Source organism: Mustela nigripes, chromosome 8 (assembly GCF_022355385.1).
Source record: "Mustela nigripes isolate SB6536 chromosome 8, MUSNIG.SB6536, whole genome shotgun sequence".
In the NCBI taxonomy this organism is placed as follows: Eukaryota; Metazoa; Chordata; class Mammalia; order Carnivora; family Mustelidae; genus Mustela; species Mustela nigripes.
This window is the reverse complement of record NC_081564.1, coordinates 87,303,684-87,316,980: the sequence shown is the minus strand read 5'-3', so window position 1 is coordinate 87,316,980 and position 13,297 is coordinate 87,303,684. Positions and strand designations below refer to the sequence as shown.

General features: G+C 43.8%; 1 protein-coding gene across 1 annotated transcript in view; it reads right to left on the bottom strand.

The window, feature by feature from the left end:
* Nucleotides 1-1,666: 1,666 nt before the first annotated feature.
* C8H18orf63 (chromosome 8 C18orf63 homolog) overlaps nucleotides 1,667-13,297 on the bottom strand; it is a 36,374-nt gene continuing 24,743 nt past the window's right edge. Inside the window, exons 11-13 of the mRNA XM_059408079.1 lie at nucleotides 12,134-13,153; nucleotides 11,871-11,960; nucleotides 1,667-2,704 (exon numbers count right to left, since the gene is read on the bottom strand). Coding sequence (XP_059264062.1) covers nucleotides 1,667-2,704; nucleotides 11,871-11,960; nucleotides 12,134-13,153 — 2,148 coding nt within the window. The remainder of the gene's footprint in view (nucleotides 2,705-11,870; nucleotides 11,961-12,133; nucleotides 13,154-13,297) is intronic.

The following is a 13,297-nucleotide window of genomic DNA, read 5'->3' as shown; positions in this document are numbered from 1 at the left end:
GCGGCTGGACCTCAAGTCGTGATGGTGAACGAGAGAACGAAGTCACAGAAGAATGCACGTGGTGTGGAGTTCACCGCACGACTTCAAATACATTGTGTGGGGATATAGCTACATATGTGGTAAAACTATGAAGAACAGCAAGAGATTAAAGTAGTCAGGCGGATGGTGACTTTCCTTCCATGGGGGCAGCAAGGGGCACAGAGGGAGCCTCTGAAGGTTGATAAGGTTGTCCCTTAACGTGGAGAGTAGGATAAGATATTTCATTTTTTATCTTTCATTTGTATATGCATAATTTCTAAGTGCTTTTGAATCCATGGCATTTTTTACAATAAAAAGTTTTTTTTTTTTTTAAGATGGGACTGTAAAGCAGCAGAATTACTTTTTCCTTAGCATTATGATAATAATGCAAACAATGCTTACTCTGTGTATCTTGGTTCCCTCACTGTTGAGTTGAAAGAACTGAACTCCTCAGCCAACACGTCTTTCTGTTCTTACATTCTGTCGTTCAGCACAGAGCAGGCTGGTTGAAGAGACCTCCAGAGGACATCTGGTGTATCTCCATTCTTTCCAGAAGAGTTGCCAGTTAATTAAAACCAGTCCAGACAAAAGTGAACAAGTTTGATTCGGAAATCCCACTCTCTGTCTTCCCAGGAAGAAATTACTCAGCCTTGTTATATAACTAAATGTCCGAAAATTCTTCCTTCCGACTCACATAGCTGGTTTACACTGTGAGGCCTCGTTTCAAACAAGGGGACAATACAGCCGAAGTTGGAAAGTTTGGGGAGACTAAGTCCAAAAGGGGATGCCCACGGGGGCCTCATGTGTCCCCGCACCCAGACGGAGCTCTAACCTGCTCCTAGAGCACAGCCCGATGGGCGCCCGTGAGGAGACGAACTCTGGGCCCATGGGCTCCTGGGCCGAATAAAATCTCCGTCAAGCGGACGGCACAGTGTTCAGTGATCTCTCAAAGGAGAGCCTGCCCGAGAGTCTCCGTGGTCCCGTGGCAGGACCCCAAGGCCGGCCGCGCCCGCACAACTTTCTGGCACCGCGCGGTGCGTTTCTCAGAGCCCCGAGGTCCACCCGCGCTGGCAACCAGGCTCGCCAGAGCTCAGTTTAGTCACGGCGTGGCCTGGCGGGGTATAGGCAACCTGGCGTGTTGAATTTCCTTCTTCGTGTTGTTTCTATTCTCCATTTCCCGTCGCGGTTTCCGTGGGGCCTGCAGAGCCAGAGCGGGCAGCGAGGTGACCAAACGCGGTCAACGCGGTCAAGGAGAAGCGGGACGACGAACGCTTCCCGCCGTTTCGTCGCCGCGGCCCCTGGACAGCGAGGCTGACTGCGGTTTGCAAAGTCCCGGACGCGACCCCGGGAGGAGAGAGGCGAGCGGAGGTCCCTGCGGGGGGACACGCAGAGCTCGCTTGTGTGACCCACACGCGCCGTGAGCGTCCGGGTCACGACCTTCCGCTGCCATTGACAGCAGGTGGCCGAGCTCGCGGGAGGTCGCGGCCCCTACGGCGCGGCGCCCTGCGTGGGCAGCCCCGGGGCTCGCCAGCCGCTCGGAGGCCCCGCGTGGCCGGGGCGAGGTTGGCGGCAGCTCGGGGACGCCGGGAGGGCTCTGGAGGCGTCGGTCATGGCGTCCGAGGGGACACGGAGAGGAGCCCAGGCCGGCTCAGCCCGCGGGGCTCAGCGCCGCGCTGGGAGGGCGTCCGGGGCCCCGGCCGAGGGCGAGGCCCGGGGAGCCGCGGGAGGGAAGGCCTGGCCCCGCGCCGGCTCTCCGAGGGCGGCTCCCGGCGTCCGAGCGCCCTCCGACCACCTGCAGACCCCCGAGGGCGGCGACCCGTGTCTGCAGGCGGGGTCGCCGGGAGCGGGAGGCGGAGAGCGGCTCGCCGAGGGGAGGCGCGGGGTCGCCAGCACCCACGGGCCGGTCCCAGACCGCGTCTCCTAAAGACCCACACGCCACCCCCGCACGACCGTGACGGTGGCGACGTGCGGTGTGGCCGGACCCGATGGCGCGCTGCGGGCTCGTCCGTCCGGCCAGTTGACCGGGCGCCTCGGCCTCGCCCGGCCCCACGGCCTGGCCCGGCCCCACGTGGTTCCCAGTCAGGGTCGGGGGTCGGGGTGTCCTGGCGGACGCGCAGAGGGACGGGGAAGGGCCACGACGGCGCTCAGGGGTCCCCTGAGGGAAAGGCCGCGTGCCGGGGTCGCAGGCTTCCCGGGGGACCCAGGTCCGTGGGAAACACGCGTGGGCGCCAACCAACCAGGGACCAAGACCTGGCGCTGTCACCGCAGCCGGGAGGTCGGGGTGGCAGAGCCGCAGCCCGGGAAACAGCGGTCCCCACGCCCCGGGCGGCCCGCCAGCCCCGCGCCCGCCCCGCACAGCCGCAGACACGCGGCCGGCCCCGCGCCCGCCCCGCGCCCGCCCCGCGCCGGTCCTCCTCCCGCTGTCCCCGGGCCCGCCGCGGCGCAGCCCCGTCCTTCGCGCCCGATCCCGCCCGGGGCCGCGGTCCGGGTCGCCCACGGCCGTGTAACAGGCAGACCCCGAAGCTCCGCAGCCTGCAGCGACCCTGAGCGCCGCGCTCTCGTGCTCTGAGCGCCCAGTGCCCAGGCCCCGAGCGGCTTGGCCGCGGGAGAGGCCGCCGGGGCCCGAAGCAGCCGGACGGGAGCGTCGGGGCGCATCTCGCAGGTTCCTACGGCCGCTCCTGCGACTCTGCGAGCTGGACACACGCCGCCGACTCTCCCTCCGACTCGGGAGAGTGACAGCAACTGTAAGTCCTGTCCCCCAAACCCCATTCCCAAACAATTAGGTTTCTTTTGTTTTGGGTTTTTTTGGGGGGGGGGGGCTGGGGGGGCCTTTCCCTCCTCTCTTTACAGTTTCCGTGATGCCTTAGGACTTGGCTGTTCCTTAAATAACTGTTCCTATATTCCACAGTGCGGCGACTTATACTGGCCTTTCGAGTTAATAAAGGAATGGTTTTCTAATGCACTGTTGTTCTTTGCATCAAACCCTTGAAGCAAATCCATGACACAAAAATAATCCTACCTTAGACTCATACTGGTCACCTGTAGCTGCTATAGGACTTCCCTCCCCGTTTTACTCAGCACAAGTCCTCAGCAACCTCATTGTGTGAATAAGGTTTGAATAAAACTAAGTCGGAAGCAGAGATTATAGGGTTTTTCCCCCCAGAGCACAGATGAATTGATCTTAAAACTGGGATCCACGGGACGCCTGGGTGGCTCAGTGGGTTAAGCCGCTGCCTTTGGCTCAGGTTATGATCTCAGGGTCCTGGGATCGAGTCCCGCATGGGGCTCTCTGCTCGGCGGGGAGCCTGCTTCCCTTCCTCTCTCTCTCTGCCTGCCTCTCTCTCTACTTGTGATCAATCTCTGTCAAATAAATAAAATCTTTAAAAAAAAAAAAAAAAAACAACTGGGATCCACAAAGTAAAAACCATGCGATATGACTGTAGACCAAAGGTCCATTCACTCTTTCACGCTCACCATTTCTAGTTAAAACTCCTCAAAGCATCTGACCTGATTCGACCACTCAGGTGCATGCTATAGGGCCGCTGTTCTGTTGCCCTCTGCCCTTACCACTCAACCCATGTGCCTCTGCTGGGACTTTGTTTTGAGCCTAGGGTCCTCCTTCTCTGCTGTTCTCTTGCAACCTGCCGTCCCTGTATCTCCGCAAGTAGCTCATTCTGAGGGTGCAGGGCACACACCATCCTCCGGAGAACGGTCAGAACGCAATCTTTACCGTCTACAGCCCCACTTGGCTACCTTACCGTCCCAAAGGAAAGCCCCTTCAGTATTCTACACTACGTGAAGATAGTTTTCCATTTTTCTCTTTAAAAAACAAAACCCTGTGTAATATAACACACACACGGAAAAGCACATAAATATATAGCTACAGTTTAATGAATAAGTCAATGTCTGTATAAGTACCACCGAGGACAAGAAATAGAACAGATGCTGCTGGCATCCCGGAAGAACTGCCCTGCCATCTACCTGCCCCAGCCGTACTCCCTTTGCTCCCTCATGACGTACCATTATGCTGGATTTATAAGTAATAATTTCCTTGATTTTCTTTATAATTTTTACATGGTTCTTTTGCTTGATCTGACTTGAGTTCACTGCTTTGGTGATCGGTTCATTTACTATAAATTTTGGTAAGAAAACCATATTTTTAAAGCTCCAATTAAATTGTCAATACATTGCTTTTTCTTTTTTCTCCAAAAGGCATATGTAGATGCATATGTAGGTTGCAGAAACTTTTATCTTGCTTATGTGGTTTTTACAGATTATATGGTTATCTGCAGGGAATTAATACTTATATTAGCAAAGATTTCTTTGTCTAATATATTGCAGCCTTTAAACAACATTGAGAGGAAGAGTAAGATATTAATTATAGCAAAAATCCTTAAACAACATGGATGAATTTTTTCTGTTTTTGAACTTCACATCTCACTTATCATGTAAGATTCATAATGGTCATTTAGATTGCCTTTGAGCTATTATGAACAGTAGTAGTATAAAACTACTACTGCTGTATAGTATATATACATTATATACATAGTATTATACTACTACTGTATAGTATATATATATATGTATATACATATATATATATATTTTATACTACTACTGTTCATAAGAGCAGCCAGGAAGATCTTTGTAGAATACAATAAAATACTGATGCTTTTTTGGTGTGTGTGTGTGACTACGAAAATTTTCTCTGGCAGAAAACAGAATAAAAGATGCATGCAATATTAAGAAAATCAATCACGAACATTCCTCCTAAACTCAAAGCTCCTAAACACAAAGCTAAGAAGCAGATAATCAACTGTTTATGAATTTTTCTATTATTGGCAGCAGTTTCTAAAATTTTAAAAAATCAGAGATGAAAAGCTTAAGATAGAAAAATCCCATGCATCTGATACATTCTCGACAAGTATTTGTTCCTGAAGTGTTTCATCCTCTCGTTCCAGTTCACGAGTTTCCCTTGGATCTTGCCATCCCTTGAACCACAGTGCATGGTCCTTCCTCCACCGCCAGACCTCCTGCGGGGACCCCAGCACGTGCTTCCCGTGCACCTGTCTCCCCTTTGAACTGGGTACCACAGCCTGCTGACTCTCAAGTCTCCTCTTGGCCGGTGTGCTGATGCTGGCCTTGCCATCTCCATGCTGTCCTTTCCTTGGCTCTGGGAAACCTCACCTCTTTCTCTGACCTGATCTTGGCTGCTCTTCTCTGCACCATCTCCCTTTCCCCATTCCTTACACACCAATATTGCGTACTCGAAATTGTCATTCATCTTCTCTTCACTCCCTAATGCTCCCATGCATCTTCAACAGTTCTATGTGGATGATATCCCAAACTCAGTTTCCCTGAGCTTTAATACAGTCGGTCTATTCTGTCTTTATGGTGGGTCTTTATCTTCTGCTAATGCCACTAACTCAGTTTACGATGGATGGAATCCACCATCTTCTGTTAGATTTTCCCCACCATGACTCCATTTTCTGCATTTTTGAAAGGTGACCTTCTTACAGTGGTTCAAGATTGAAAATCCAGCTTCATCTGTGGCCCTCCCTCCCCACCCAGTTTCCCTGATGGCCACTTCTAGGTCTGTCAGTACTTCTTATTTTCTATTCTCTGCTGCCTGGACTAGGTTTCCGGAAGAGCCTCCCCATGATTTTACTTCCCAGCCTAAAACTCTTCTTTACCACTGTGGTCTGGTCTGAAGTCATTCTGGTCCCCATATGAAGTTCACACTAACCACACGAGAACCCATGTTCACTGTTTCTAAACATGGGTACCTTTTCGTGCCTTTTCTCATTTGATTTCTCTTTGCATTGTCCTTCCGCCCATTCCTCCTATGTCCCAAATGTGTCGGGCACAACTATTGTTCAGCCTTCAAAGTCCCTGGGTACCCAGCGCCAGTCAGCAAGAGATACAGAAAATTTGTGTCCAGAGTTGTAAGATTACAGACACTGTAGGAAAATATAGTTTCAAGAAGGGGAAAAATCAAAGGATAATATTGTTAATGGTGATTAACAACGATTCAGGGAAGTCCACTTATGACATTTCTCGAAAGAGCTGCCTACACTCGTGATTTCCAATTCTCCCTTCCCCCTTCACCAAGTCAGGCTTTTGCCTCCATCACTCCATAGATCTGTGATTTCCAATTCTCCCTTCCCCCTTCACCAAGTCAGGCTTTTGCCTCCATCACTCCATAGATCTGCTCATCATCAATGGCCCCCAAGTTGTGAAACACAACAATCAGTTCCCAGTCCTGCTCCTTCTCATCTTAAGTGAGATATGATCAAGCCAAACATGCTGGAGTCATCTTCAGCCCCTCTCTTTCTCTCAACCCCTAAGCCAGCATACGGCGTCCTTCACAACCTGCACAGAATCGACCACTCCTCGTGTCTTCCACAGCTGCCATGGCAGCATGCCACTTCCATCTTTGCCTGGATGACTGCACAGCCTCTGGCCTGGTCCCCCTTATTCTTCTCATGCTCTCCTCTAGCCTCAGTCTATTCTCAATGCACCAGTCAGAAGGAGCCTGTTGAAAATCAAGTCAGACCATGTCACCCCTCTGATCCCAAACCTATCTCACTCAGTGTAAAAGTAACTGTCTTTGCCTTGGCTAACAGGCCCAACATCATCAGATCGGATCTTCTGGTCTCCGTGCTCTGGCTCTTTTTACTCTAGCCACTCCTGGACATACATAGCCTGTTCCTTATGCCTGGAGAGCTCTTTCACGTCTTTCTCAAGGAAGCCTACCTTAACCATCTCCTTTTCTTTTCTCTATTTTTCCTTTTCATGTACTTGCCATTTTCTAATACATTATATTGTCATGTTTATCATCTGCCTCTCTCAGTGTTCACTGATGTATCCAAGGCTAGTGTTCACTGAGATATCTCAAGCACCTACAATGGTGCTCGGCATGTAATAGATACTAAATAAATACCTGTTGAGCAAACTGAAGAAACTTTTGAGAACAGAAGTTCTGTGAAGTGGTGATGACCTAACTAGTTTACATGGACCCAGAAGCAAATGCATGTGAAGAAATGGAACCATAAATGTAAAATAGTTTGGAATTTATCCAAGTTTCTATTCCTACAGAACATAAAAATACACCTATCTGAATACCTTTATTTTCATATTTAAAATAAGACACTATGTAGGATACAACATGGACATTTTAAATATCAATACATAATGACCATGACATCTTTAAACATTTATAAGTACTGACCATTCTTAAGTATTAGTAAATATAATATGTTGTCAACTCCAGCATAACACCAGATGTACAATTTGAAAAAAAGAGCAAAAACTGGTTAGTGAACTCATTAGTAATAACTGACAAACCCATATATTTCACCTATTTGATACAGTAAACAAATACAAAGAAAATAATATATAATAGTATATCATTTTAGTAAATACAGTAAACAAAAAATACTGTGAAATTGAAAATATAACTAGTACACAAAAAGCATTTTTCTATTTCTATGAAGATGATTCTTAGAGCATTAATTCTGGCATATTGCCATAGGTTTTTATTTTTATTATTTTATTTATTTATTTATTTTAGATTTTATTTATTTGACAGAGAGCTCACAAGTAGGCAGAGAGACAGGCAGAGAGAGAGAGAGAGAGAGAAGCAGGCTCCCTGCTGAGCAGAGAGCCCCATGTGGGGCTCGATCCTAAGACCCTGAGATCATGACCTAGGCCGAAGGCAGAGACCTAACCCACTGAGCCACCCAGAGGCCCCTGCCATAGGTTTTTAAATGAAATGGCTAATCTTTCAAGGTTCTGCATATAAGCAAACATAAAATTATTTATGGTTTAAAACTGTAATGGTTCCAAAACAAGCGTACAATTGGAATATGCAGAATGATTTTGAGGGCAGGGTGGGGGTGGTGTCCATATTGTATATAAATCAATAAAAATTTAAAGAAGTGCAATTCAGTTTTCCTTAATTAGATTTGGAATTACCCTGGCTTTCAAAATTATAATCTTTAAAATGAACCAAAATCTTCATTAATTTTTTCAGTGAGTCTGAACACAGCAATTTGGCCTGGGACCTCTTCTCTGAACATGAAATAGTAAATAATCAATCTATATGTTCATGTATCTCTATAGCAAATCATATATATATACACACACATATATAATATGTACATATATATCACATATACATATATATCAAATATACACATGTTACATATATTTTGTGTTAAGCTTTCCTTAAGATAAATATCATAAGGGACACCTGGGTGGCTCAGTTGGTTAAGCAGCTGCCTTCGGCTCAGGTCATGATCCCAGCGTCCTGGGATCAAGTCCCATATCGGGCTCCTTGCTCCGCAGGGAGCCTGCTTCTCCGTCTGACTCTGCCTTTCACTCTGTCTGCCTGTGCTCGCTCTCGCTCGCTCTCTCTGACAAATAAATAAAATCTTTAAAAAAAAAAATATCATAAGATGAAAAATAAACCTACTTTACACCAGAAAATAGACTGATACTAATAACATAAGCAGGCTTTGCCATGTAGATTAACATTTATCTAACTGAAATATTACCTTATAAATTAGTTTTAGACACTAACGGAGTAGAGGAGGAGCTAGGGAGATTATTTATAATAAAGAGTTGGAAGATGCTACACACTAAGCAGTAGATTTATCTTTTTAATTACCTTGCTTAGTCTTATAATACAGTTAAATCTTTTATTACCTAGCGCATGATGACTGGTCAGTAGCAGGAAGGCAGCTAGGAAGGTACGGAGCAGAGGGAAAGGCTGGTTTCAAGGACATACATACTGTGACAACTGAGTAACCAAATATATCCTTATTCACAGTACTGTCACTGACAAATGTTGTCACCACAGCCTCAAAAACACAATGACATAAATTTTTTTTTTACTGCCGTCTACTAGTTCTCTACCATACCAGTTTTAGTATGAGCAAGGCCCACTCAAAATGGGCTTTAAACTAGCTGTGTTCCCTCTGAAAATGACAATATTTCAAAATAGAAATACTCTGGGAAAAAGAAATGCTTACAGTAAAAGACATACAGTAAATTAACCAGGTACAACTTCAAGAGCAAGAATTATATTTACAGGTTTGAAGTGGAGTTTGTATTCACTTTTGCCTTTAATTTTTGTAGCAAAAACAGTGAATCACATTTAAAAAAATCAAAGTTCAACTTACACTCAGCCCTCTGCTGGGTTTTTAAAAATTTAATGAAGAATTCTTTCAGTAGAAGATTCATGAAGATTTTGTATTTCTTTTAAGTATCTTTCAAAAATTACATCACATTTTATAAATTAAACATATAAAAATGTTTTTTAAAAGCCAGAATTAGGTGGGAAACTCTATTCCTGTTTCTCTCTTTTTAAAAGCTCAATAATAGGGGCACCTGGGTGGCTCAGTGGGTTCAGCCTCTGCCTTAGGCTCAGGTTATGATTTCAGGGTCCTGGGATCGAGTCCCGCATCGGGCTCTCTGCTTGGAAGGGAGCCTGCTTCCTCCTCTCTCCCTCTCTGCCTGCCTCTCTGCCTACTTGTGATCTCTCTGTCAAATAAATAAAATCTTAAAAAAAAAAAAAAAAGTAAAAGCTCAGTAATCTATTTGTAAATTTATAGACCAAAACGTCATTGTTGGCATTTGTTTCACTGCACATATGCCCCTATGTCCTTGCTAGGAGCCCAGAGTGGGTTGGCTGGGAACTAGACCACACAGCCAACGGCAGTTTTGTTATTTCAGTAGCACAGAGCACATACATATGGCTAAACAAATAAATCTTCACGCCTCTATTTTAGTTGTATGACTGAAGGCTCTAGGTGTCCTGTAAAATATGTTTTATGTTTACTGAGGGCTTTCTGTCAGTTTGCATGTTAGACTAATGTAAAATTTAGTGAGTTAGTAAAGATACTATAAATAGGCCAAAAATGTAATGTATATACATACACATATTCTTTTTTTCTTTAAAATTATGCTATCCCTTGTTTGGTAGTGAGCTATACTGAAGTGTTTATGGATGAGCTGTCTGATGTACTGAATTTGCTTTCAAATAGTATAGTAAAAAAAAATGTGCATCTGTGAGCAATAGAAGTGAAGTAGAGTGGCAAAATATTAATAATTGTTAAAGCTGGGTGATGGCTCCTTAGAGAATCTTTATACTATTGTCTATATCTTCTAAAGCTTGAAATCTTCAATAATAAAAATAATACATTCAAATAAATCTCCATAAAAATAGTAAGGACAAAATAAAGGTATTTTCAACTAACAAAACTACTGTATACTTAAGATATTTTTTTAAATGTCTCTTCAAAACCATTTTTTTGTTTTATTAAAAAATACTTTTTCATTTATTTATTTGACACAGAGGGCGAGCACAAGCACAAGCAGGGGGATGGGCAGGCAGCAGAGAATCAGACTCCCAGCTGAGTAAGAAGCACAATCCCAGGACCCTGGGATCATGACCTAAGCTGAAGGCAGCCGCTTAACTGAGCCACCCAGATACCCTGTTCAAAACCGCATGTACAATATTGTTGCCACAGTGAAAAACTGGAAAGAACCTAAGTGTCAGTCAGTAGTGGCAATGCATATAATATACCCACAGACCACGGAATAAATACTAGGCATCCATGAAAACAACAACTGTGAAGTGATAAAGGAGGTTCCACAGCAGGGATGGAGCCTGAGTCCATGCTCACAGGTGTGTCTGAATGTCCATCCCTGTTCGGAGTGGTTATCTCTGCAAAGAGGAATTACAGATTTGTTTTTTATTTTTATTTTTTACTTTTCTCCTCAAAGTGTTTTGTATTACTCAATTTTTTTTTACAAGGGTATATTCTAACTTTATATATGACAGAAATTATTTTCTATAACAACATCCATAAATTTTCTCATTATGCTCTTCTTTCTAGGTGATGGAATGATATAAAAATTATCCTAAATCTTAAGTAAATCAAAATGGGAAAGGGCTGTAGTTCTAAAAAAAAAAAACAAAATAAAACAAAACTATGAAATCTGGAATCAATCTTTAAAAATGAAAATTAGAAATTTTAAGGCAATCCAGCACACACTTTTTTCCTTAGTCACCTATTGAGTGCATTAAAATATAAGTCAAAGACTACATAAAACATAACATGCTTAAAAAAATAGGAACAGAATTAAGTACCTTTTAGTTAATTGAAATCAGGCTGAAATTCTATTACAGAAAGAAACAACATTTATAAGAAAAAAGAAAATGTTTTCTAGTTTGTTCACAGGAATTTGAATTGAAAATAATCCAATAATTCCACACACAAAAAAGTATTTGTTGATATTTTAGTCTCAGAATAAAACAGATGGCAGAATGGAATAAAATGCAATTTCCAGATGCATGGTTTGTGAATTCGGTGCCTTCAACTCAGCATTATCCGCTAAATCTCAAGTTTCACTTTAGCTAGCACCGCAATTTTGTGGAGTAAATTTTAACTTAGTGATTAACCTTTGAAACATCATATAAGGTTAATTATCTTGGGGAGAAGTCCCAAAGGTACATGTTCTGATGGTTGTGGAATCTTACATCTTCAGGCGGTCTGCTATTGCTATGCCCTCTTTTTAGTCTGTTTGACCACAGAGCAGTGTGGGAACCAGCAAGCAGTGGGACCTCTCAGCACCTCATCCCTCTGTGGGGGCCTTTACTATATATGTACAGTCCTTATTCAAGTGCTTCACTGTTCCAATATTTCCTATTTCCTTGCTGATGATAAGGCTTCAAGGAATTTAAAAGTATCTCCTTCTTACCGAGAGGTCGGAGATCCCTAACCGTGGCAATACCAATTCAGATAACGTGACCAAAACCAGTCAGAACGGATCACCTAACTTACCTGCTGGACATTTCCTCCCTTTACATCCAGGTTCGGAGCTTTAGGGATGACGACAGATTTCTGAGGTTTTGATGTGTCCACATCAGGGACCTGTATTCAGAATGAAGAACCACACTTGGTTAAACTTAATACTTGCACTTGTGTTAGGGCAAGACCCTCTGGTTCTTATTGTTTCTAGATGATCAGGGGCAAATCATTTAAATATTTATTTAGGTGTCTGAAAGGCCTACAATATGATAAATACCCCAGATTTTTTTTTTTACCTTGTTCCCAGAGAAACTGGACTGTCCATAATGCAGAGTATTGGAATAAAGTCTTTTTGAAGTTTTTGAAGATTCTTGACACAATTTTCTTTTAGACCTATGGGTTGTTTGGCTTATCAGTTTGTGATCACTTACATTAACTTTTATACTTTGATTTACTGATTGTTGCTGTAGTAGTTGGGGATCTTCCATTTCTGTGTCTGATTCAAAAATGTGTGGTTGTTTCTTTATTTTTCGTGACTTGTGTCCTTCCCCTAAAATTTGTGTTATATATTTGTTTGTTAAATGTTCTTTTCCATTCACTTGGAACTCAACAGCTCTGTTTATTACACCTGAACTGTTATCTGACATCTGAAATGCTGAACTATCAGACAGGTATTTACTTTCATTTAAACTCACAGCTGATGATTCTTCATTAAGAGGAAGATATTTTACCATATTTTCACAGGACCCAGTGTTTTTTTCTTGTAGTCTACAAGTATTCTGATTTAAATTTCTAGCATTCATCTGAATATGATGATTAGGTCTTTTTCTAACAGCTGGATCTAAGTTCAGTTTGTCATTTTGCATCATGCTACTTTTAAGTGAAAACAATTTAGATTCTGTAACAACATGCTGTTTTCTTTTCAGGTTGCCAGGTTTTAAGATAATTTTATTCGTTTGTAATGACTGATTCTTGAAAACTGGTATGAATTTTGGGGCAGTATTATTCTGGGGGCTAAAATTTGTGCCTTGAACTCGAATCTTCTCTCTGTTGGGCTTTGGTACTTCCAAGTGTATTTGGGGTGCTTTGTCAGACCGAGATTTCTTTCTATTCTGGACAGCTTCTTGCCAGAGGTGCGGAGTTGAGGACACCCCCGGCTTCTCCAGGTGGTTGCCTGAAAGCTCCACCTTGTGGTGCGTGACTACTGAACACGGTCGAAGACGCTCAGCCACAGCAGGTCTTGGGGAAGGGGCCTGAGTCAGAGAGAACTTGAACATCTGTTTAGTGGTCAGATTAGGTGCCTTGACTTTGTTTTCCTGAAAGAACAGAGATTAGGAAATTTTTAAAATGTCAAAATGTTCTTAATGGAAAAGAAAAATATATATAAAATATCAAAGTAAGAATATGAAGTAACACTACAATATATAATACAGAAAAAAACACACAAAAACCAATGAGCC